The sequence below is a fragment of the Drosophila arizonae genome, chromosome 4 (genome assembly GCF_054131065.1).
Source record: "Drosophila arizonae isolate 15081-1271.41 chromosome 4, UAZ_ARI_1.0, whole genome shotgun sequence".
Taxonomy (NCBI): domain Eukaryota; kingdom Metazoa; phylum Arthropoda; class Insecta; order Diptera; family Drosophilidae; genus Drosophila; species Drosophila arizonae.
In genome coordinates this window covers 6,079,180-6,106,268 of record NC_142924.1, presented here as the reverse complement: position 1 = coordinate 6,106,268, position 27,089 = coordinate 6,079,180, and the positions used below count along the sequence as shown (strand labels likewise).

At 40.9% G+C, this 27,089-nt stretch overlaps 1 protein-coding gene across 1 annotated transcript in view; it reads right to left on the bottom strand.

Annotated features, from left to right (window-relative positions):
- The window catches only part of Pxn (Peroxidasin), a 33,150-nt gene extending 7,255 nt beyond the window's left edge, over positions 1–25,895 (bottom strand). The window contains exons 1-7 of the mRNA XM_018005811.2: positions 25,332–25,895; positions 4,357–4,572; positions 4,099–4,170; positions 3,795–4,036; positions 2,377–3,000; positions 286–498; positions 19–197 (exon numbers count right to left, since the gene is read on the bottom strand). Of these exons, the coding sequence (XP_017861300.1) occupies positions 19–197; positions 286–498; positions 2,377–3,000; positions 3,795–4,036; positions 4,099–4,170; positions 4,357–4,572; positions 25,332–25,513 (1,728 nt within the window). The 5' untranslated portion in view covers positions 25,514–25,895. The remainder of the gene's footprint in view (positions 1–18; positions 198–285; positions 499–2,376; positions 3,001–3,794; positions 4,037–4,098; positions 4,171–4,356; positions 4,573–25,331) is intronic.
- Between the last annotated feature and the right edge of the window lie 1,194 nt (positions 25,896–27,089).

The following is a 27,089-nucleotide window of genomic DNA, read 5'->3' as shown; positions in this document are numbered from 1 at the left end:
CGCAGCTGCTCAACTTACCTGGAGTCCGTCCTCGGGCTGCTCGGCCTGGCAGGGCAGCTCGATGGTGGTGCCGGTAATGGCGACCAAATTGCTGGGCTCAATGGCCAGCCGTGGCGGTGACTGTGAGTGCTCCACTTTAATCGTTGCCTCCGCGCTCACCTCGCCATTCTCATTGCTGGCCGTGCAGCGGTAGACACCTGAACGCCGTAGAGAATGCCACTTGAATTGTGTAAACACAAAGGCGAGGGTGGACTGAGGGATGGGTGGATGGGTGCAATTGCTTACCTGCATGCTGCTGTTTGGCAACGCTAACCACCAGCTCCGTGTTCTCGTTCTCCAGCAGCAGGTCCGCATCTGTGGTAGAGGACGCCAGTGGCTTGCCATTGAATTGCCAGGTTATGCTTGGCAATGGATTGCCATCGGCATCGCATTCCAGCACAAAGGATTTGCCCAGTTTGATTGTTTGGTTTTGTGGTGCCATTAAAATTTCGGGTAAATCTGCAAACCAGATGCAACGACCCGTATTGAGTGATTTAAGCAATTTCTACCGCTCCAAATGGCAGCACTGCCACACACACACACACATACACACAAAGCACAAAAAACTTCAGCTCAGTTTTCTATGTGTTCCATCAAACAGCTGCCCACAGTCTGCCCCGGCCCACACCCTTCCCCCTTCCTCGCACTTCATATTGAGCATAAACATATTTTCATTGCATACTTTTTGGCGCTGCGGGTCGCCATTTTGTATTTGCTAGTATATTGTATGCATGCGACTGTATGTATGTGTGTGTGTGTTTGTGTGTGCGTTTGCTTGCTGAGTTAATTATGCTGACCAAACGCAACGAACGGCTCAGTGCTTCAACAGCCAAACACTGCACCACATAGCCCCGCCCACTTTTTGAAGTGCGTTCGCTTTATGTACTTACACACACATGTATATATATGTATGTGGAAATATTTACGCACAATAGTTTATAATTTTTGCACTTAATTTGCAAAATAAAGCGCACATTTTGCACTTCATTTTGTGCTCTGACCACAAATTATAATGAGCCATTGTGATTAAGGCGTTGACTGCATAGCATTTTCAACAGCCACTGCCACGCCTCACTGCCCCACTGCCTCGCTGCCGATGCGCCTCGCTGCTGCCATAAAAAGTACAGTCACGTCGCAGTGCTTGGCTAAGAAATTAAAGATATTAAAGCGAAAGTTTAAACACACTCGGAGAGCACAGCGCAGCTCAGCTCAGCTCAGTTCAGCTCAGCTCAGCTCGGCTATTTATGGCAATGGGCATTACGTGATCCACATTTTGCCCGTTTCATTTGGCTAAAGTTTTTAGCTCGTGGCTAGCATATATGGCTTATAGATGGATCCTATATGCTCGTCGCTAGAAATCTATATTGTTTATTAATCGTATTTCTATAGTTTTTTTTTTTTTTTTTATATGTGTTGGCTGGGCTTAAATGTTAGATGTGTGGAATTTATAACTGAGATTTGTAATAAATCATGGCTTACAGCACGAAATTTGCAAAAAATAACTAAAATGCATTGCCAAAACAAGCTAAAGCCCGGCAATATCCTACTGAATGATACCCTTGCCAAATTACTAATTTTATGTGTATATATATTATATTATATTTATTGTAAATCTCAATAGAAACTAGTGAAGGAAAATCTAAGTAATTGAAATAATGGATTAAAATTTTTAAAATTTTTTTTTGGATTTATCTGGTTCAAACTTCTTAAAACGAACCCAATTTAGCCAAAACTAATTATTATTTTTATGGATAAAAATTTTTACGTATCGTATAAAGTTTGTTTAATATTCCTCTTTTATTTTGAAAATTTTGTATTGTCTATTCGGCATATCTGCATTTTTATTAAGCCTAACTCCAATCAACAACAAATATCCATAAATAACAAGGCCAACACTACGTGCAGGAAAAACAAAATACAAACTAGAGCAGAGCCCATGAAACTTATTGCAAAATAGGGATAAACCAGGCGGATTTCAAATAGAGTAAAAGAAAAATAAAAATTTTTTCCAACCAATTAATCTCAAGCTTTGGCCATTTGGATTGCAATAAAAACACTTGCAGTTTGTATAAATGGAAGCCGAGTTAAATCAAGCCGCTGATCGAATGGCCAAACCGAAACTCCATAACAAAGTTACAAACGAACCGTTGCAGATTTATAAAACTGGCAACGCGATACAAATTAAATCGACTGCAAATTGTGTTAAACGCGACAGTTCGGGCCAAATGTGAGACCCCAACTGGATGCATTACAGGCAGACAGACAGGGAGAGAGATTGAGAGACAGAGAGCGTGTGTGTGTGTGTGTGTGTGGGTGGGTGGGTCAACTACTACTCACCCTTGACTTCAATGTGGGCGGTTGCTTGGACACTGCCCAGACGATTGTGGGCCTCACAGCGATACGTGCCCGCTGTCAGCTGGCTGGGCTCGAGCAGGACGAGGCTGCCATTGGCCTGCAATTGGAGAGCCGATGTGGACTGGGCCAGCTGGCGGCCATTGACGAACCATTGTATGTCTGGCTGTGGCCAGCCGCGGGCAACACAGTCGAGCAGCACGTGCCCGGATCCATGCAGTGCGACAATTTGGTCCACTGGCTTGCGTATGAATGTGGGCGCGGCTGGTGTCGCATCGACAGCATCCCACGCCTGCTGCTCCACGCGACTGTCCAAACTGTTGTCGGCCTGGCTAACCAGCATTCGCACCGGCTGCGATTTGATCTCGCCCATCTCATTGCGCGCCATGCACTCGTAGATGCCCACGTCATTCGGCTCCACGAAATTGATGCGCAGCGCCCCGCTCGCCAGCACCTGCATGCGCGGCGCCTGCTCCACACCGATCTCGTTAGTGCCGTGCATCCAGATGAGCTCCGGCTTGGGCTCGCCCACCACCACGCACGGCATGGTCACTGTGTCGCCCTGATAAACGCGCATATCCTCGGGCCCAGACAACAATTGCGGTTTGACTATGTTGGCGAGGATGAGAAGTTAATAAAAGTTTTCGATTTATTAGAAACACATTTAGAAATGTGCAATAGTAGCTGTAAATTTAGCTTACGGATTTACTATGCAAAACTCATTAATAGAATTCAAATATTAAAAAAAACTCTGCTTTGCTGTTAATATTATTATGTTCTAGCGGGAAATTACTTTCAAAGTTTATTAAAAAGCTAAAAAATGCAAAAGATTGTTGAAAATGGAAAATGAGGTAAGCATGGTTTTTTTTGTATTATGGAATTAGCTATATATACATATAGTCGAACCCCAATAATTGGATATGGCAAGAGGATCAGTTTTTCTTTTTCGATTTACACAGAAATTCAAATTATCGATAATTATAGAGAACGAATTTTCTTCAAGGATATAGAATTTTGTTCGATTTATCGCGATTACAAATTATCGAGACTCAGCTGTATATATATTCTATATATTAGCTTTCAATATGCATTTAGCTTTCAGCAGCCATAAAGCTGCTTATTCTGACTTTCTTTAGCTAATTCTATTGCTCGATACGTAAACATTCTCCATGAGCTTTAAAGCTTGTCTGCAAAAAGTTGATTAATTTGCTAAGACCCCTTTGCACCCATTGTAAATATTGTTTATACCAACTAAATATCAGCATTAATTTGCAGTTGGCATCTCTAACTTGCTGACACTTGCAACAGCTGCAGCTGCTGCCTCTGCTATCTCTGCTGCCTCTGCTGTCTCTGCTGTCTCTGCTGCCTCCGCTGCTGCCTCAGCTGCTGCTGCGGTCACTTACCACACTTGAAATGCAGCTCGGTGAGGCTGGCAAAGCTCAGTCGCTGCAGTGCTGCGGGCTGGGCGCAGTTGAGGGCGATGGTCAGCAGCTGACGCTGTGCATCCAGATGCCAGCGACGCCAGAGCGAATAGACGCCGCAATTGCAATCAATCGGGTTGCCATCCAAACGCAAACGCTTCAAGCTATGCAATTTGTTGAACACATCCAAAGGTAGATTCACCAGCTTGTTGTTGTGCAGGGAGCTGCAGGCGACAGAGGGCAAATAGTTTGGACAACCATTGAGGCAAAAGCATTGAGAACTTACAGTCGATTCAAGTGGGGCAGATTGTCAAAGAGACCGGCGGGCAGTTGCCAAATGTTATTGTCTTCCAGGTACCTAAATATTGAGATAAGAAGAAATCAAAGAGCAGAGAAAGCAATGCAATGCAGTCAACGTGGCGTATGCGCGTTTCTTTTAATTAAACTTGAACTTAATGGCGAAATGGAAATCGTAAAGTGTGTAAATAGAGTGCGTGTGTGCGAATGTGTGTGCGTGTGTGTGTGTCAATCTGCTTGTACTTACAGTGCCTCCAATCTTGGCAATTGCTGAAAGATGCCGGCGGGTAAGCGGCTTAAAGCATTCTTGTTCAAATAGAGAAACCGCAACGCTGTCAAACCCTTGAAGGCATCCTCCTCCACAGCAGCCAGCTGGTTGTCATTGAGGAAGAGCGTCGTCAGCTGGCCAAGTCCATTGAATGCATTGCTCGGCAGCTCCTCAAACTGATTGAAGCGCAAATCTCTGCAAAATGACAGCAATGAGACAAAGGCAAAAGGGCAAAACGGCAAAACGGCAAAGGGGAATTGAGGAAAGGGGAATGCAACGCTTAGTTTGGGTCGTGATAGTTCGCTCTATAATGGAGCTGAATGGGAATTTGCTATGGAGGTGGACATGCCACATTTTGCAAATTCCATTTTGCTTGCCGCAATTTGCGGCAAGTCGTGTCCTGCTCGGACATGTGTCAGAGCCAGCAAATCTGTGAGTGTGTGTGGGTGTGTGTGTGTGTGTGTGGGTGTGTGTGGGTTCAACAATTGCCATCTGCAATTAGTGCGTTACTTGAGCACACAATCAACAGTTAAGGGCGTGGCACAGCTCCTGCAAAACTCGACAATAAATTTCGGGCAGAAAAACCAAGGCGAAAATAACGGAACACACCGAACTGAAAGTGGCTAAATAAATTCAGTTAAAACTTATGTGTCAGCCCTAGAACGTGTTTTAGTTTCAGTTTAGCTAACTGCGGGACTAGAAATACTCTAACTAATAACTGAATCTTAGGGCCTTTGCCCAGTCTTAGCAGCTAAATCTCTATACAGCAAAGATTCTCATTGAAGTATCCTTGAGGTATTACCATAATTAGGCATTGATTGGGTTGCGCTTGTCAATGCTCTTATAAAGCAAAAGCCTGTTTGACGGAATCAAAACAAAAATCAATATCTCGAGTGAGCAGAGGAAATCAAAGGGTTTGGAATAATGGCTTATACTTATGTTGAGTGGAATGCATCATGGCAAAACACTGCAGGACACTGGAGAGGCAGAGTGGAATGGAGTGGATGGGATTAAAGATGAGAAGGATGAATGCAGTTCTTCTAAGAGAGGCAGAGCTGTGGCCACGTTTGATTGAAGGCAGCTAAAATTTATAGGGCAATAGCTGAAAGCTTACACTGAATTTCCATAACCCTAAATTGTTGATAAAGAGATATATTGTACATATATCAAAGAGAAACTAGACCCGCAAAGCGAAACGAGCTGTCTTATCAATCTTTATACCTCTTCCACATTCCATTCTTCTATAATATTTTATTACTACATATATTATAAATATATCATTTCTATATTTAAATTTTTTTTGGAATATTTTAAGCTTATCGTCAAGCAGATTTCATATGAAACTTTACTTCCCACTTGAGCTCAACTCTGTCTCACTCAAAGAGCCACTTCCTCTCCCTCTCCCTCGTCACGCCACACCATGCCACTCAATAATAAATAAGCTTAACACTTTGTAATGATAATAACATTTTGAGCATATTAAATGTGATGCATAAACTGGTTAGCGACGTATATATAGCACACAACAATCTGACGGCCTCTGGAGGTTGGCTTTATAATCAGTTTTGTGGCTTCCCCAGTTTTTATCAAAGGCAAAAGTAAATACTCATTTAGAGAACATTTTACACACATTAAAAATTAATTAGGAAAAGTTGTATGCGCCGTAGTTTTTATGCTTAGCGACAGCGCAGCCAAGCGATAAGCCACATGCACAACAACAGTTACACACGCATACATATGTATATATATGTATATTCATATATTCACATGGGGACAGAGAGTTGTGAACTCACACAGAAACGGATCTCCCACATATGCTCGCGTTTCGCGAACTCTTCTAAACTTCCCGCCTAATGGAAACAAGTGAGCTGCGCGGCAAAGCTAACGACAACAGCAGCAGCAACAGCAACAGCAGCAGCATCAGCAGCAACAGCAGCAGCAGCTGAAAAAACTTTCTAATCAACTCTTGGAGTTTGCGCTGCAAACAACAATAACAACCAGGGCTGTAAGTTGAGCAGCAACAACAACTCGTTAGGGTGCAAATTCAATGCGGCAACGGCAACAACAACAACAACAGCAGCAACAGCAACAGCAACAACAACAACAACAACGACAGCACTGCCGGTAGCAAAAAAGGCAATTGCAAATGAGAAAACTTTGAGGCATATCTGACTATACATACGCTGTAATCTAAACTACTCTTTGGTACTAAGGTCAACTACACTATATTATACTCTATCCTCAACAAATATTGAAAAATATTTTTAATAAATATTTATTTGTAACAAATATTGAAAAATAATTTAAAAGTAAATTACTTGTTCTTTGAAGTTGCATAAAGAGATTAATTTATATGTATAGAAAGAGCAAAGAATATATCTTTGGACCAAAGCTAAAAGGAATTACTTTACACATTATCATGCCTAGTTGGATTTATGTACAAAATCGTATAAGTGAATTTTTTAAAGTGAACTATTACAAATTTTTTATAGCACTTGTCTAGAAATACATTTATATTTTTCTGGCATTATCTGTAATTATTTATGTAACTCAAATATTGCCCTCTTTTTTAATCACACACAATATCTAATCATCGTTAATTTGTTTACAAATGAATCCAAGCTTTAAATGCATAATTCAGTTGCAACTTGTTGTTATTACAGGGTATCCACAGCCACATGCTGCCGCTCATAAATATTAGCAATACAAATTATGCCCATCTGGCAACGCTGCGCTGAGCTGTGGTATATGCTCATGTGCTATGGCCAGATTCAGTTACCGTTAGCTATGGCTGCACCCAGCGCTCTGATCGTTGTTGCTGTCACAGTTGATGTTGTTGTTGTTCTTGTTGTTGTTGTTGTTGTGGTTGGCTTGGCAGCGATAATTATGGCACAGGAGCTGCTGGAGCCGTAACTGGAGGCGAAGCCACAGTTTAGTCCTCGTTTTGGCGGAGTTGTCTAAACAAAAATTGTGTTTTGTGGCTACTGTAAACATGCAACACACGAAGTGCAACAGCAACAACAACAACAACAAGTAGTAACAGCAGCAGCTAACCCTAATTGGTGTCAGCGTTCAGTGCGTGTGTGTATGTGTGCTGTTGTTGTTGGTTAAGTGCATATGTTCCATGTGTGTGAATGTGTGTGTGTGTAAATTGCAACTAAAGACGAGCCAACAACAAAAACAAAAAACAAAAAAAACATCACAAACAACGCACGACAACGAAAACAACTTAAAAATCCAGAACAACACTAAAACCACTCACACGTACAGCTTGAGGGCATCAACAACAACAACAACAACAACAACAGCAACCACACATACATGCAGGCATGCAGCGCCCAAATGCTGGCACATAAACAAAGGCGCTGGCAGCGCTGTCGCTGCCGCTGTCAACGTTGACGCCGCTGCTTGGCCACGGGACCCAGACTCGAACCCGAGCCCAGACCCAGACCCGGACCCGGCCAGGTCGATTCCTGTGAAAAGAAACAAGCCCTCGGGTTGCTTCTGTATGCCACCACTTTGGCAACCACATAGCCTGGGTGGTTGGACGGTTGGTTGGATGGGTGGATGGGCCCGGCCGGGTGGGTGTGTAAGCTGGAAGGTAGTTTGCATTGCAACAAGGACAACGATTTGTAAGTTGGGCTGTGCATATCCTGCATGCTGGCAATGCCAGCCTTTGTGGCGCACACATGCAGCTGGCTCCAGGCTTGATCCACATTTGACCCAACTCTGCGCATTGCAACTCCATTAGCCACCCCGGCGACAGCCAGTGCAGCTCTCGCGCCGGAGTGCTGCACCGACTGGCAACTCCGCAAGTGACAGCAGCCTGAGTGATATAGTGCCAGATAGAAGTAGGCCATACGAATGGATAAGCCATGTAAATAGAATGAGAGAGACAGTAGATCGAATCGCAGTAGATACACTGACTGCCACGGAAGTTGATTTCTTGTGAGTGAGAGAGAGAGGGAGCAAGAGAGGGGAAGGGAGTGAGTGTGTGTGAGGGCGTGAGTGTGTAGGGCTAATAAATTATTGACCGGAACAGAAGATATATTGTTATCTTTCGGAAGATAAATGTAAGACAAATATATAGATAAAACAAAACTCGTTTTTCCTATTGGTAAAAAAAAAGAAAACATAAATAAAAAATAGATATAATAACTAAGTAAGTAGATATAATATGTGCATATAGGAAAAATGTAAAATTTTCTGCCCCGATAATTTTTGAAGGATAAAAAATATATAGCTTGAAAAATAAATAATTTTTTTATTCTCATTTTTGCCTGGTAAATACTTAGAAAGTAGTTTTTTTAGTTTCTTGATTTCAATAAAAAACGTCTAAAATTCTTTTCAAGCCAGAATTTTTTGCCTTTTTTCATTATTTTTCTTCATTCCTTTCTGTTAAGTTTCTAAATAACTGGATTAAATATGATACGGATTTACGAACTCTCAACCTTTTCACTTGCCAGCTTTTGCACATGTCTCTTTCAGTTTGGCTATTCCACTTGCTCTATTTACTTTTGTCTTAAGCTTAAGCTCTAAGCCCACTGTACACAGATTCCTTTGCGTTGTTGCGCCCACTCAGCCGCAGTTGGCGCTTCCTGCCCTTTGGGCCCTCTTGGTGTCCACCAAGTTGAAGCTGCTTGCAACGCTCTTTTGGACGTGTGACAAACGATGGTCCACTCAATGCGCACACAAAGGAGCGTGAGTCCTGTTTCTGAGCCTAGTCAGCAGCTGCTCTTCCTCTTCCTCCATCTCTTCCTCATCCTCGTGCTGCGCTACTTCACAAAACTAACTTTGTGTGTGCGTCTGTGCCAGTTGCAGGCGGCATAGTTGCGTGTCAGTTGCGCAACTATTTGTCGAGCTGCAGCGGCAGCCGAGGCTAAAAAAAGAAAAGGACAAACTCAAAGGGCTGCTCAAAGGCTGCACAAATAGCTGGCTCCACCGACGGCACATAAAACCAGCGGGGCAGCCTGTTCCACAGCATCATTTCAATCAGCAGGCTGTCGCACTTAAGTCCATCGAGCGGCTCTAAGGCAGGACATGCACCAGCAGATCCTGTGCAAGGAAATTACATACTTTTTCCTGTTCTCTCTCTCTCTCTATCTCTATCTCTCTCTCTCTCTCTCTGTCCGTCTCTGTCTCGCTCTTTTTTGTTGACTGCTCCTCAAAGTGACTTTGATAATAACATGTTTGTTTTTTGTCCGTCGCCTGTTTCGAAATTCTAATTAAATTTATGCGTGCGTACACACAAAACACGCATACGCCATGTTGGCTAGCATATCCGTTTCCTGGCCAGCGCCCCATCCGAGCACTGACCTGCCCCACCCTGGTCCCGGCTGTCTATCAGGCATCTGTGTCTGCACTTAATTAATGCATATTATTGACAAAAGCATTGCTTGTTCGAATATGTTTGTCTATTCACGCATGCATGCACACACACGCATGCACACACACACACAAGCACACACGCACACGCATGCACTGCTGCAATTGTTACGCATACGCTTTGATGTCCATGCAGAGAATTTATGGTTCACCCCGAGAACTAAAGCCAAGCGTCATGTCCCGAACCACAGCCAGACAGTAAATTCTATGGAAAACAATTATCAATGTGCAGCTAACGGTTAGCCGAGCCAACAACAATTGTTGTTTGAGCCACAGTTCGAGCACTGCCACGCCCATTATGCACAGCTGTGGGCGTGGCTCGGGTATGCTTCAGTTAGTGAAACGTGTCGCGTGCGCAGCGAGCGTTAAACTATTTAGGCGGTCTAACAAATTTGATATCAATTAGTTGTCAAAATAAGTGAGACGAAACCACAGCAAGTAAATTAGTGAATTATGGCAATGGGGAGTGGTGAGTGGGAGGTAGAGAGAGAGAGAGATAGATAATTAGAGGGGATGAGGTTAAAATATAATTAGGATACAATTAGCAAAGGGTTTTAGAGCAAGATTAGTGAGATTTACTTAATTAACCGATTGATTATGACAACATTAAAATTTCGAGTGAGTGGAAGTGAGATAGAAATAGGGTGTGGGAGAGAGAAGGCGTCAGAGAGAGAGAGGGAGAGAAAGAGAGGGAAAGAGAGACAGCGAAAAAAGAGAGATGGCAAGGAGGAGTGATCAATATGTTAAGAAAGAGGGACACACAGATGTAGGAGGAAGAAGAGAGAGAGAGAGAGAGAGAGAGAGGAAGAGAAAGGGAGCAGAAAGAGGACTATATAGAGGGCGATATATTGGCATTTAGCTATAAATCTAGGACAATTTCCCCAAACTCTATAGTCGCATATCTTAATTCAATTCTAGCTCCCACTGAGCTTCGCTGAGCTACGCTCTGATATATATGTCATATATATGTATATATATGGCTCATAGCAGCTGCCAGCTGCCATGGACTTGACAGCCTTAATACTTAAGCACATCCCGTTCACCGAGACTGTTTAGATATAAAAGTCAGTTGGCTGGGAAATCTAACGTCTTGGCTTACGAGCAGCTGCAGTTAGTTTTATCATTAAAGCTGTGTATGCAACGGCTTTCATTATTTTCTTTATGCTGCTGCACACTCCTAGCAACCACACACACACACACGCATGGAGATGTGTGTGTCTGTGTGCTGCATGCATTTATCTTTCGCTTTGCTGTGCCGCGAAGTATGCAACATAAAAACTGATAAATATGCGCTTTTTATTTGCCCCGGCTGCAGCACGCAGCCTCCACATCCACTCCCCCTGGCATCCTCTTATCTGTACGATCGTTAGCTGGGCGTGGCACGTCCCCAGCCCCCAGCCACCCATCTAAGCCACGGCACATGTTCTTGTTGTTAAGGTGAATTTGCCATGGCGGTTGTTGTCGTTGGCTACGTTGCAGCCGCCTCTGCTGTTGTCTCTGATTATGATTTGTCTGGCTTACACACAGCTCACCCACACGCGCGCACACACACACACGGCCATATACACACTGGCACACGCACGCACACAGACTCATCGGCTTAGGCTGCCTCTTATGACGCGCCTTCTCCGTGTTACTTTTCCCCAGGCTGCCTTTATGGCAAATGTGACAATAAAAACAAGATTTAACTTTGGCTTGGCACACGACACACAGCCCGAACACACATACACAGACACACACGTACACACAGACATCGCACATTATTGTCATAACATGGCTTACAAACACTCAAATAACAAGCTGCAGCAACAACAACAGCAATAAAAGCAAATATAACAAGCAGAATAATTGTCTGTGCAAGACTATAAGATACTGTGGACAATTAAAACAAAATTTATATTGCTCTAATGCAGCCAAATTAAAGAAAACTGTGAGCAGCAAGCGAATTGCAGCAGGGTGACCATTTTATAAAAATGTGATTGCACTAATTTTTGACTAAAATCACTTAACAAAAGGCAGCCACACTTACATGCAAAATTTGAATTTTCAACTACAATTTGATTTAAAACGAAAGTCTAGCATACCCGGTTAACATTTATGCATAGGCAATCATAGCCATAACAATAATAACCCAACAGCAAAGGCATTTGCATCATGCCAATGCAAGCTGAGCCCTGCTGCTGGTTGCCCGGGTGATTGCTGGCCGACAGGCGATAGTCAAACGAAGACTCATGACAATTGCCAACTGCAGCTGCAGCTCATGTTGCATACTTGTGCGCCAGACAGGTGTATGGTTGGGTGTGTGTGTGTGTGTGGGTGTGCACTTGCATGCAAGACACTTGGTAAGGGAATGCCCATAGCTCGTTCTAGAGCTCGGCTCTTATTTGCCCACAATGTATTTTATTTTTGTAAGCCAGCGTTTTATTATTATTAAACAAAAGCAACTGCAAGCTGCAGCGACCCGCTGACCCCGCCTCTTGACGCTGCTTGACATTGTTTGCCAGTGCAAAAGTTCAGGCTGTCAGTCAGGCAGTCACTTTGTCACTCGCTTAGTTCTTAGCCTGACTGACAGAACTTAGACAGAATTTCTCGCAGTGTGCAGCTGCTCGAATTCCAAACTAGTCCACAGTCTCTGGGCTTAGTTTTGAGCTGCAGCTTGTATTCAATTTGATTTGCTTACTTAACTCACACAAACAAACACACACACACACACACACGCACACAGAGACAGACACACCTGTGTTAATGTAATTGTGTCCATTTTCCTATTGCCTAGGTACTTAGAGCACTTTGCGTAATTGCCTTTCGAGTTGCAGCATGCATAAAATTCTTTGTTCCCAACTATTTGGAATTGCACTCGTTTTGCTTAGCTTAATTTGTACAGCTCCAAAATCTATTTGCTTCTGCAAGCTTTTGCATACCACATTTCGGGTTTACCTCGTTGTTGAAGGCTAAATAAAATGCGAAATACAACCGAATATTTGTCCAAATTCGGGTCAAAGCCAAATTAATGTAGTTTGTACGGAGCTTGACCAAAATAATTTCAACATCAATATTTTCAAATGCACAATGCATAACTAGGTCTGTCATGTCTGTTAATGCTGGCTTTCGATATGTCAATTAGACAAGTCAAACTAGGCAAAAAGCATCGGGCGAGCCCCTCTTATGCCTCCCCATCCTCAATACAGCTTGACCTCTGACACAAATAACAAAACAAAAAGTTAATTAATATAAATATAAATATCAATAAATAAACTGCCCAGTAGCAAAATCATCTCCAGTCTTTAATTGTGAAGCAAATAAATTAATTATAATATATACACAATTATATATTTATATTTAAAACAGATTTCATTTATTGAAAACCCTAACCCAGCGAATTTTATTCTTTCCACGCTTTCCACCTAATCTTAACTACAAATTTAATGTAAACGCTCAGCCATTTCATCTGTCATTTCCATTAAAAGTTTTCCTTTTATAAAAATAATGTATATGTATATATATATATATATGTATGCATGCACAAAGAAAAAATATATATATATTAAAAGAAATGCAATAAAAACGTTTTCCCACAATGAGAGCTTGGCATAATATTCGCCTTTTATACGCATATTAAACAGTTTCCAATTGAATGGAGCGCCTGATTTCATATTATTTTTATATATATGCATATATGTGTGTGCGTGTGTAATGATGTGTGCATGTGGGTGTGTGTGTGTATTTTCTCCTCTTCAAATAAAATTGCAACCGGCTGCAACTCGAAACTCGAACGGCAAACGGCGCCATGTTCGACATATAAATCCTGCCATATAATTGAATTTCACACATTACACTGCGCTACACAGCAAAGAAAAAAAAAAACAGAGAAAACGTAAAAAAAACGCAATGAAAATAGCCGAAAATGCGAGACGAAAGTTTAAATAAAATTTATTTCAACAAAAATACAACCACCCATACACACTCACACACAGACAAGCACCCACACTCACCTGGCTACATTCGTGTGTGTGGCGTTTGCAAACGTGAAAATTATAACTGAAAATATAGTCGGGATCCGCAGTTGTTGGAGCATTGCTTAAACTATGGACGAGTTGCCAAACTGTTGGCCCTGGCGAAAGCAGCTTAGTGTCCACAGAGACACACACACACACACACATGCACGGGGGAAGCCATGTGTGTGTGTGTGTGTTCAGCTGGGAGAGTTTTACACCTGTAGCAATGTCGATGGCAATCGCGGTGCGGCAGGGCGACGCGCAAAACATTAGCAGCTAAGAATACTGAAAAGTGCCGCTGAGCCGCCGGCGATAAGAGCAATGCAATGCAATGTACAGATATACTTTATAAAGAAATAAACTGAATGGCGGGGGCAGTGAGAGAAAGAGAGAGAGAGAGAGAGGGAGGGAGGGAGAGTGGGACAGCGGGAGGAGTGGAGTGAGAGGCTGCTGCGGTAGTTGAATATTTGTTGGACAGCAGCTGGCTGCCTGCACTGATGCTCTAACAAAGGGAATTTGGATATACATACGTAGTTACCAAATCTGTTAAGCATGTTAAGCATATACATACATACATATATTGAAAATTAATCTGTTATATCAGTATACGCTTATATGTGTGTTAGTGTTAATCGGACATCTGTATTCTCTCCAATTGATAATAACTCTGTGTCGCTCACTTCCGCCGTCCTCTCGATCATTTTATTCTCTCTCTCCCTCACTCTCCCTCACTCTTCCTTTCTCTATCTGTCTATTGCTCTCTTTCTCTCTCCTTTCCGTCCGTCTATTTCTCTCTTTCTGTCTGCCCTCTTTCCTTCTGTCCGTTTCTCAATTTGTGTCTGTTGATCTGTATGCTCTTTTTCTCTATATATTCTTCTCTGTTTGTCTATCCATCTGTAAGTCTCTCTCTACTACATACTATCTCTACACCTATTTCTACTACTACTTCTACTACTACTAGTTCTACTATTACGTCTACTACATACTATCACTACAACTATTTCTACTACTATTTCTACTACTACTACTTCTACTAATACTACTTCTACTAATACGTCTTCTACTATTTCTACTACTATTTCCACTACTATTTCTACTACTATTTCTACTACTACTTCTACTACTAGTTTTACTCCTATTATTTTAGGCTTTCTTGTAATTAGATGTTACTGCCCAATCACAGATAGCCCTCAGCTCATCACAAATACATATATCACTGCACATCTCTCCTTCTCTCTCTCTCTCTCTCTCGCTCTCTCTCTCTCTCTCTCTCTCCTTCTGCCTTTCTTTCTCTCTCTCTCTCCTTCTCATATATATGTATGTATTTCCATCTATATACTAGGGCATTCAATTTTCAACAGACCTTAATTTAACTTGAGTCTCTCTGCTTCTTATTAAGTATGCTGTCAGGTTTTCAGCTGCCAAACTGAAGCTTCCGCAGAAGGCAAAAAATTAAGTAGAAGTAGAAGAAGACGACGAGGAAAGAAGAGGAAACTAGAACTAGAACTATGCAACGCAAGTTTTGATGCTTCCAAGTGAATTTTTGGCTGGCAAAGCACGTGGCGTAACTTTGTGCTGCCCGCCCTTCTCCCATCTCCCAGCTCCCAGCACCCAGCTCTACCTCTGGCTCGGCTGCTGCCCGTCTACTGTTGCGTGCCAGGCCCAAGACTCGAGAGCCGAGGCCGGAACTCGGGCTAAACCTCAGCCCTAATCTTAAAATTGAAGGCATTTCGCTGTTTTTCTTTTTGTGTGGTTTGCACAAAATGTTCCTCTATAATTTCTGCTGTGGTGCATTTAACGCACAGGCTGGCAGAGGCGGAAGGAAATGCCATGTCGCCGCTAAAACTGGGTTAGCTTATATATAATGGGAACATTAACGACAACGTTTTCCTTCCGCCTGGCAGCCAAATAGAACTGAGAGCTGGGGGCCCTGCCCACTTTACGCTTCGTCGCTTATTGCACATAATTACAGAAAATAACAATTTACGCTGGTTAAACGAACGACGGATAGTGCGGGGGGAGGGGGTGTGCGGGGGGTGCGGGGGTGGGCATGCTGCATCAGTGACCACTTGTGCGTAGCCGCAGCGACAACACACAGATAAGTGCAACAGTGCAACACGGTGCCAGCCTGCCTGCCACGACGACGACAACGACGACGACGACGAGGACGAGGAGGACGACGTGGATGTGGAAGCCAGGCAGGACGACATATCAATTCCGTGTGAGCGAACAAGAATTTCTTGTTGATGTTGGATTGTAGTTGGCCCTTTACAGTTATTGTTGCTGTTGTTGTTGTTGATGAAGTTGCTGCAGCTGTTGCTGTTGTTGTTGTAGTTGTTGTTATTGTTGCTGTTGCTGTTTCTGTTACTGTTGCGGTGGTCATGGTCAATGGGAAAGGCGCCTCGTTTATCGTTTACACTTCGTCGAAGCTGTTGGGCATATTCTAACAGCAAAATCTATTGCATGTGTGTGTGTGTGTGTGTGTTTGAGCACTTCAAGCTGTTGCCCGAGGTGCATGTGTGTGCGTGTGTGTGAACTTATATATCCATTGTTTTATACTGTTAAAGCTCTTAAATTCATCTAATAAGCGTTTCATTTCACTGCAACTGAAAATTCCAGGAGGAAACTTTAAAAGGAAAGCTCTTATACTAACAGAGATTCATATTAATATGGTCTTATTTGTGGTTTATGGTTTCTTATGGTCTCATTTAAAAAAATACAAAATATAAAATGTAAAATATAAAATATAAAATATAACATATAAAATATAAAATATAAAATATAAAATATAAATATAATATAAAATATAAAATATAAATATAAAATATAAATATAAAATATAAAATATAATATATAAAATATAAAATATAAAATATAAAATATAAAATATAAAATATAAAATATAAAATATAAAATATAAAATATAAAATATAAAATATAAAATATAAAATATAAAATATAAATATAAAATACAAAATCTAAAATAGAAAGCATGTATTTTATTATTTATTTAAAAAGAAAACTTGGGTCCGTCGTCCAACTCAAACACCTTCAGTCCCCAAAGCATATTCAGCTCTGACAAACTCTTTCTGAAATCAATATCTTTCACAATTTTTCATTTTCCCCTTCCACTCCATAAACCTCAAGCGGCTACACTTAATCTTAGTCACATTGCTAACCGCATTATCATTTGCTCTGTTTGTCCAACGGTCTATCTAGTTTCTGCTTCCTCCATCTGGCGAGAGAGCTCTCGCTTAGTTGCATCAAAATAAAATTCTCATTAATAATATGACGTATACGCCATGTGCTCGACTGTGCAGCTCAAGCGCAAATCTATTGAAGCAACTGCCCGCTGCCAATCGCCATACCAAGCAGCTGTCCACTCGAACTGTGACTTCTCCTAGACGTTGTCCCATCCTGCCGGCCATTCGCCTCTAGCCGGACTGGCCACGCCCCCTGTCAGCTGCCAGAGCGCTCTACATTAACATTATTATGCGTCTGTCTATCACATTTCCAAATGGAATGCAAGTCGTCTACGTGGCGCACCACTTTGGCTTAGTTACTTAGTTTGCCGCCTGGCCGAGCAGACCAGTTATACTACTTTTTTCCTCCATATACTCTGCTTTGATGGGTGCTCAATGGGGTGGATTAGTTAGATGAGATGGGCTGAGGAAGTGGAAGGAATTAATAGTTGCTTATAGAGTGGAGGAAAGAGTAGATAACAGTCGACTCTAAATGGAGCACTTGAGTATTCCTCATAAGGCCAACTCTTCTCAAGTTTATTTCTCTTTTATGTACCATTGACTAGCCTAACTGAACTCTTCTTTAACTAAGTATAGTACAGGGGTATTTCTTGCTGCCCAACTCTTCTCATATCTAGGTCTATATATAACAATCTAATTGAAAACTTCTATAACTGTCATAATTTCTAAATATATTCATTCTATTGTTTCCTCATTCTTTTTTAAAGCTCATTCTTGTCTATAAAACATACATATTTATAAATTCAGTTTACAGCGTATGCCACAGTCGTTGCTACCCTGTTGCAACTGTTAGCCATATCAGCTTTTGTCTGCTGCCCCATTTCTTGAATCCCATTATAGGATAACAAGTCTTATCCTTGTACTCTCAAATTTTGTTTACAATATGAACAGAGCATTCTGCAGTCGCTTATGCCCGTCTGCATTGTTGAGCTCTTCAAGTGCCCTCTTCTCCAGTAGCTCCATTTCTTTAATCCAATTATCCATTTACAAATCTGCTTCTTCTGCTTTCAACTCTTCATATTACATGTAAAGTGTATCCTGCAGTCAGTCATACCCGTTTGCGATTCTTGCTTAAGCACCCATTTCAGTTCGTTCTCAGAGCAAATCAGCTCAGACTCTCTTCAACTACTTCTGGATGCTCACAGCTTATGCTTGAGTCGTGTATACCCTATTCCAAGCTGAACTCTTCACAGGCTTTGCTCTACGGCTGCTGTTGACTTTACCTGCGCCCGTGATGGCATCTCCAGCAATGCGCCAACTACAATTGCCGCACATTTGCTTTGGCTACAAACGTTTTGCCGCTGTCCCTACTCCTCTCTCTCTCTCTCACTCTACCGCCCGCTCTCTCCCTCTTTAGCTTGGTTGCCATAGCATACTTATGGGCTGCTCGTTCTTTATGCTTGACCAGTCGCTGCTGCTGCTGCTGCTGCTGCTGCTGCTGCTGCTGCTCCCTCTCCAGCAGTAGCTGCGTCACATGCCGATTGCTCCACTTTGACATGTTCGGGCTGCTGCTATCAGGCTGCACCACCGCTGCACCAGCCCAGTCTCTACTCAACCACGGAGTGCTACAAAAATAACTTTGCTTATAAATTGTGGCATGTGTTTGTGAGTTGCTATTGCTGCTGTTGCAGCAGCTGTTGTTGTTGTTGTTGTTGTTGTTCCTTTGCTATCGCAGCAACTACTTTGCATGCCGTGCTCCTCAGCGCACTAACGAGCATGCGAAATGACAAAGCATGAGGGCGTGGCAGCGGGCGACTGGTGGCTGGGGCTGGGGGCCGGCCCAGCTCAACTGATGCAAATGCCACTTTGTTGCAGCGTTAAAGCGTTGCAGCAATCGCAGCAAACACGCAAAAAAATGATAGGAAGTAGAGAAATTTTCAATGTAAATTGCAAGGCGAAAAAACGAAGTTAAGATATAGACAAAGGCTTCTTACATGTGGCTTATACCCCCCATTCCTCCCTCTCTCACTCTCTCGCCACCTCCTCCCTTCCTGCTGCAGGCGAATTCAATAGCAGATTTTTCTACATCAAAGTGACAAGCAGACTCCTGCCAGCCCACTCTCTCTCTCCCACTCTCCCTCTCTGTCTCTTGCTCTGCCTTTGTCTGTTTTTTTTTTGGGTGTGAATTAAACATGCATGCGAAGTGATTGGCAATAAGCTGCATGTGGCAGGCAGCTGAGTATATTTGCAGCTTGCAGCGCGTGGAGTGTGTGGCTTGCTTTATGCCTGCCGCAGTTTAATGCATTTCAGATCTGCCCGATTCATTTGCATAATTACAAATCATATTACAAATTGTCTGGCAGCTTGGGCATTGTTGCGAGCCTTGAACTGGTCAACCACGGCACACACACACACACATGCATACATACATACGTACACATATTTTATTTCATTTTTATGCAAATCCCAAAAAGGTTGAACAATTGAAAAGCCAAACCAGGCGGAAAGTGCAAGTGCGTAAGAGCATGAGGGAGCGTAAGAGAGAAGGGGAGATGTAGAGTGAGCGAGAGCGGTAAAGTGAGATCTGCTATAGCACAACGCATAAAATATCATATATCAAATATAACATGTGTGTTTCATATGACACAATTAAAGAAGTATATAAAGTCGCAGTTGAAATGCATTCAATGAAATTTTAAAGAAAGTAAATAAATTCTATCTATAAATAAGTAAATACTAATAAAATAAAGGAATTATTATATTTGTATTAATGATATACATATATAATTTATAAGAAATATTTACATAATTTTTATATCATTATGAAATATAAAAACCTAAAAATTTTACAGTATTTTGGATTCACTCTTTGAATGCTAGAAATGCATTTTCAATTGCTAGTCAAAACTTTAGAATAAACCAGAACTAAATTTACGAATTGTTGAAATTTAAGCCAAATTGTTATTGTTATTGAATTGCCATTGAAAATATTGCTCTCCGATGAATTCCAGTTTCAATTCAGTTATCCACTCAGAGCAATTTGACTTGAATAACAAAAAAGTTAGTTTTAGTTTTTGATTTGATCTCAGTTTATGCTGGGCTATCATGGGCAGATATAACTGAAATATTTATATACAATCCTTCAATTTATGTATCCAAATACTTGGACTCTTTAGCATCATATTTTGTGTTATATTAATTTCAGAATGAATTAAACTTTCAATTAAGTTTTCAGTGTTAAATTTATATTGATTCTCCTCTTTAATAAATATGTAAATAAAATATTTCATAATGCATTATATTTACTGTAATTATATAATACCTAATTCAGATATTGGGTGCATTCACTAAAACCATTTCCCATTGCCCTTTCATTTCCTTCCTCTGCTCACCTCTTCCATCTGCTACTGAAAACAGCTTTAATATCTCACTCAATGTGAACTGATCTCCGCCTTTCACTCGCTGGGGAGCTTACTTGTTCGGTCAACAGATCTTAGCTGTCAAGCTAGCCTCGTTTTGGCCATGCCCAAAAGCCATTTTCCGCAGCATTCAAAGTAAGCCTTTATGCCGCATTTGTTGTCAACACCTGACTGCGAGCGACCTGTGCAGGGCAGTGCGCATAGAGAACCCGTTACATTTCTTTTTTTCTTTTTTGGCAGCAATATTTGCATGGGCAAATAAACAGCAAATGTAAATGGGAAAATGCAACTGCAACAGGAACAGCAGCAGCAGGAGGAGGAGGAGGAGGAGCAGGAGCGAAGCCCAAAAAAACTGTGAACTGTGAACTGTGGCAGGCAAAAAGGAAATTTATGCATATTTAATAATAACATACAATATTTTGTGTAGCCAGTCAGATGGACAGACAGCCAGACAGGCAGGCTGTGTGTGTGTGTGTGTGTGTGTGGAGGAGCAGCAGGAGCAGGAGAAGCTGGCATGCAACAAGGATGAGCAAGGCATTTCTCACGCATATATGCTTCATAATATGCAGCACGAACTATGAAGGAAATGAGGAGCTCGCCGGGCACAACAACATTTTTGCCAGCAAAATAGTTTTGGGAGCATCACAAGTGGCGTAGGGGGGGCGGGGGGCGTGTCATGTGACTGCATTGTCCAAGCACTAATCAAACTTTTTAATATGCCGAGCATGCAACGTGTGGCGACTTTTGTTATGATAGAAACAGCATGAGAGACAGACTCTGTCCCCTCTCTCTCTCTCCCACACACTCGGTGTATCTCTTTATATATATATTGTATATATATTCAACTACAGATATCATATGTGTGCATCATCTGCGCTTTATGTGCGGCTGCTATGCAAAGGCTCAGCAGGACCTCTCAGCATAATGACTGAGCAGCTGCTCGCCAGCTTAACCTAGGCTACAGAGCACTTAAACTGAAGAGTGTATACGTATGTATGTATACATTTGCCATATCTATGTATATATGTACATCTCGAGTTAAATGCATCAGCACAAAATGAAATCAAGTGCATTTATTTAACTAGAAAAAGTCGAAAAAAAAAAGATAACTAGAAACAGCTGTGGGTGTGTGTGGGCGTGGAAGATGAATGATGTTGATGTGGCGGCGTATATGGCATACATACCCACCCACCCACACACACACACACACACACACACACACACTGTAGCCTCCATTTAGTTGCAAGTTTAGCAAAAAGTCAAAATGTTTGCGCTTTTGTATTCGCATCAACATTTGAACTACTACATGTGTGTGTGTGTGTGTGTGTGTCCTTGAGTGTGTTGTGGCAAGGCAACATTGATGAATGCACACGCAGCCTGAAAAGAAATACCCTAGGCTGCTCATGCATAGGCCTTCAGCTCACGCAACAAAAAAATAAAAACCGAAATTCAATTCTTTAAAATTGCAATTTTCCGTCGAACAATTGGGCAGCTTCTTGAGTTAGGTGAAAAACTGTGAGCATTTGCTCTAGGAAAACTCTTTGGCATTTTCCTTTAACAACTCAATGCAACGATTGTCTGACATTCTGTTTCACATTTCCATTTCCATTTCCATTTTGCATTGCATTACGCGCACTCTTACTTCTGATTTGACAAGTGCTAACCCACTCTCTCTCCCGCTCCCACTCTCTCTCCCGCTCCCTCTCTCTCTCTCTCTCTCTCTCTTTAATTCATTTGCTCTGTCCCTTTCATTTTCTCTCATTTTGCTCTCGCTTCTCATGTTTATTCATCTTTTCATCACAGCTGCAGATTTAAAAAAAAAAGAAAAAAAAAAAAAACAATAAAAACAAACAAAATGTAAACAATTTGATGCCATTAACTAAATTGAGGCAAACACATGCGAGTGCTACCTCACGAGGCTTGACCAGTGCCCGACTAGCATATACCTGGTAAGTAGTTAACAAGTAAGTAGTAAGTAATACTAGCAAATATTCTTTTAGATTACGATTTTTAAGATATTTTCTTTTGCTTACCCCATAAAATTAATCAAAGAACTTTATGTTTACCGAAGTTCTAAGATTCTAGACTTTGATTTATCTTTATTAATATATTTACTTATTTTTCTAACAGAGTAGGAATTTACCCCATATGTATATCCAATTTATTTCAGCTTTCTATAGTGTATATCTGTTATATGGCAGAGTGAAGTGAGCATGTATACCTATACATTTATATATACATATATACTCACAGATATATATCGGTTAATTGAGATTCTTAAGTATTCTAATTGCTCAATTAATTTGCCTGTAATATTCCGTTTGAGTGCACTGAGGCTCAGCACGTGCTACCCTTTTCCTTATATTGGCAACGCCCTCAGAGCCCCGATCAAAAAAACTATAGACAGAATCATCTTAATATATCAATATCGTGGATATAAAGCAGAGTTAGAAATATTAAATAGAAATATTAAATAGAAGGCGATACGACATATACGTATGTATATATTTATTAGATATGTATGTACAGTAGAAACCGGCTATAACGACTATGCTTATAAAGTTTGTACGGTTAATGCGACAAAAATTCTGGACCCCAGACAAAACTTTATGAGCTAACTTATATGGTTAAAGCGCCCTCTGTTATAGCCGGATTATACTGTACTTGAATACACTCTTCAAATATACTCTCGTCTACATTATGCATTTATTTTTAGAGCCCAACTCTTACAGGGTATCCAACTGAAATGTGAAATACGCTATTATCAAGCTAAAAAACCTCGCTCGGTGTGGAATGCACATTCCTTTGTAGTATCAAATCTTCTGCTGCACTAAATGCATTTTAAAGTCGTTTACACATCTTTAACAGAATTTGTCTATTAGTTACTCTTACAGCTGCATATAGCCGCCTCTCTCTCTCTCTCACACACACACAATTGCAGATCTCAGCATGTGTGCGGCCTGGCGGGCAGCGAGAATTGCATTTTATTTAAACATTGTTTTATTTCATGCTGCCGGCGAAGCTTTGTCAAAACATGTGTTAAACGAGACAGCCAAAGAGTGAGAGAATGTGTGAGAGAAAGAGAGAGAGAGCAACACGACAGCAACAAATTGCGTGGGCAAAGGCATTTTGTGTTCATGTGGCACATTTAGCTAAAAACCAAACAACAAATGAAACAAATTAATTAAAACTGCCTGAAAATCATTTTCCAAATGGCATAAGAATAGAAAATACAAATTTGTTGCAATTGCTGTAGTCGTTGTTGTTGTTGTTGCTGCAGATGTTGAATTATTAATGCTTAACTTATCGAAAATTAAGATTGATTGATTGAGGCAGCAATGTTATGATATTTCATTTAATTGTGTTTAACTTATCGTATTTGTTTTATAATAGAAAATTAGATTATTGTTAGATTGACGGGCTGTCTTTGTCTCTCACACTGTCTCCATATCTATAGAGTTACCTTTACCTCTGCTGCTGTCTTTGTCTCTATCTCGGTCTTTGTCTGTTTGCCTGTCTCTCAGTTTGTTTATCTGTCATCTGAAGACATAATCTTGATATTGAATATACATACGTATATGCACCTGCTTTACCTCATAAGATATTAAGTTTTTTGGGCTTATAATTAATTATAATTCGGGATAATTAATTAAAATATATAGAACTGTAAATCATATCAATTCACGTGACGATCTGAATAGCTCACAGGCATATAATATTTTTACCGATGGAAAGCTGAGTTTATCTAGTTCTGTTCCTTTATCTATCCCTCTGTAAATTGAAAGCCTAGGGATCAAGCTAATGCAATTCATCAACCTTGTTTCAGATAATGCAATCAGTTTTCCCATTTCTATGATATAGATTAAAAGTATCACAGAACTTTAGTTATTGAATCATAACATTAATTTGTTATAAAAATTACATATAAATATGGTTGAAATATAGACCCATGTAGAATAATAATTAAGAATATAGTGGGGACTCGAGAGGTGGCTAAAATATAGATCAATAATTATAATTTATAATATAGTAGATATTCGATATATGTATAATCATCTGTAGTAATCTACATCATTAGATATATTTAATAAATTTAATCGATTTCCTGTCATATGTAAACACATTATAAAGAGATATTGTTATTGAAGGTAACTCCATTTAAATTATCCATAGTTTTTCATAATTATATACATAGCGTAGAAATCTGTCGTTGAATGTATAAGAAAATATATATATGCTTTATATACACAGATATTTAAATATAGATCTATAGTGTTCCCCATTTTTCCAAACATATATTTTTTTTTTTTAGTTTTAACCCAAAAAAAAAAAAAAAAAAAAAAAAAAATCGTGCTCTCATTGAATTCTCTTTGGAATACTGAAATCGTACTTTGAACTGTTTTTTGATGTTGCCTCGCTGTAGAGAGTGAGTGGTTGGGTGGCTCAGCGTTTGGGTGGTGCAGTCAGCCTATCGCATAAATATGCATATGTTTCACAAACATTTGCCAAGTTGCATGCAGCGACCCACAGCTGAAGCTTGAGTGGAAATTCATGGGGAAAAGTGCTGACATTTGGAAAATGCATAAACGCAGCGTCAGTTCTGATAGGTATATATATATATATATATATGTATATACGTACTTTTATGCATTTGTATGTATACACAAAGTGGAAAAAAACAAGTCCTGGCGTTAGTTAGACAGCGTTTAATTGAGTCAACAGGCAAGCTGGGGCCGCGCAGAGTGGCGCCCGAAGGAGCCATCAAGGCAGCATCCAGTGCCGACTTCATCCACAGCTCGCGGCACATTAAAAACTAATTTATGGATTTGCGAAAAGCCAAAAACTTGACGATGATTTATGCATGTAAACCAAACCAAGCGCAGCCAAAGCTAGAACTCTTCCAGCTAGCCCTCGCCCCCCACACACGCCCTCGCCCTCTTCACATTACTTACAGCACTTGGGTATCCAGCGGCAGTTGGGGCAGCACTTTGAGGCGGGCGCGTATGCAGCGCACGGTGCGAGCGACGCAAGTGCAGCCGCTGGGGCAGTGCACCCACTGCCCGTCGCTCAGATTGACAAAGCTGGCCAGGCACAGGCCCAGGCCGAGCATGGCCAGTGGCCAGAGTCCATGCATCTTAACTGGCAACAGTAGAACACGCGTAAGGCGAAACTCGAACGATACTCTGAGGCAACTCAATCCAAGCTGAGCTACGATTAACTGACGGGCCCAGCGGATGTGGCACTAGTTGCAAGATTAGTGAAACGCGCCTCCAAAATCACTTGCGGCTTATCAACACACTCTCAGCCTCATGCCAGCTTAGTTTCAGTTCAGTTTAGCTTAGTTCGTATTTATCTTTGGTTTACTTCAATTCACTTGAGTTTTCGAATCCAATTTGAAAATTTTGAATTTTAGAATTTAATTTTTATTAATTTTTTCTTTTGGTTTTATTCTCAATTGCAACGCGCCTTTTGCAACTGCACGCGCCAAATGCCGACGAGCATCTGAATGTTGGCAAAAAACGCGTGCACGATTCGGCCGTAAACCGAAACCGTAAAACCGAAGCGCCCCAGCAGCTGCGGCAGCGGCCGACTACGGCCGACGATGCGACGGCAGCTGCCCGATTGCACGGCCGGATGCAGCGTGTGATAACATTTTTCCTCAAGTCACTCATGTGACTCCTTGGCTATGCACACATACATCTATATATCCATGTGTGTGTGTGCGTGTGTTTGTGTTTATTTGTATTTGCTGCTAATATGTAACTAAAGATGTTTAACTAAAACTTAGAGCATAGTCAAGGCCAAGCCGAAACGGCTGCAGAGAGAGATTAGCTAAAAAAAGAAGGGAAGCCACTCGAATTGCTATCAATCTGCCACACACACAAACAAACACACACACACGCACAAAATACCAAGCCACAAGAAGAACAGCAACAACAACTGATAGTTGAATGAGAATAGTTGTCTGAGCTAGCAGCTACCCTGTAAAGAGAGCTAGACTGTCTAGATAAGCTACTGATGATTGCTACTTAGCTGCAACTATATGCAAGAATGACTTGGAAAATACCCTGTAATAGATATGCACACACAGTCTGCTGCCCTGTAATACAAAGCTAAACTAATTTCATTATATGAAGCTGTCAGGTATTAAAAGTTTTAATTTAAAACTAATTTAATAGACTGAATTTCACTATTAACAACGAAAATACCCTGTAATTTTCAACAAAAGTGCATTGCCCTGTACTTAGCTTTTCTAGTCAGACAACCCTAAACTATTTGCATTATGCTGATATTTTACGCTTATGTTAAGCCACGCCAAGCTATCATAAACTATGACATACCCTATAATTTATGATCACCTATGATCACACAGTAACTTATAATTCACAGTATGCCTAAAAAAAAAGTTAAACTATAGGTTAGTTTTATTTATACATTTATAATTTATGATTACCTATGATATACCCTGTAATTTATAAATTGACGAAACAACATGCCTAAAAGCCCGTTAAATTATCTACTTAAAATGTAAAACAATCCATTTGCAAACTTTTGAAACGCGGTAAGCCTCAAACACAGTTGAGGTTATAAGCAAAAGACTACTGTCTAATACCCTGTAATTCACAATTGCCATGTAACATTGATGTCACATAAGTGACGCAATTTATTTGCATAATTCTACTATTCTGAACCACTTACGACCTTATCCA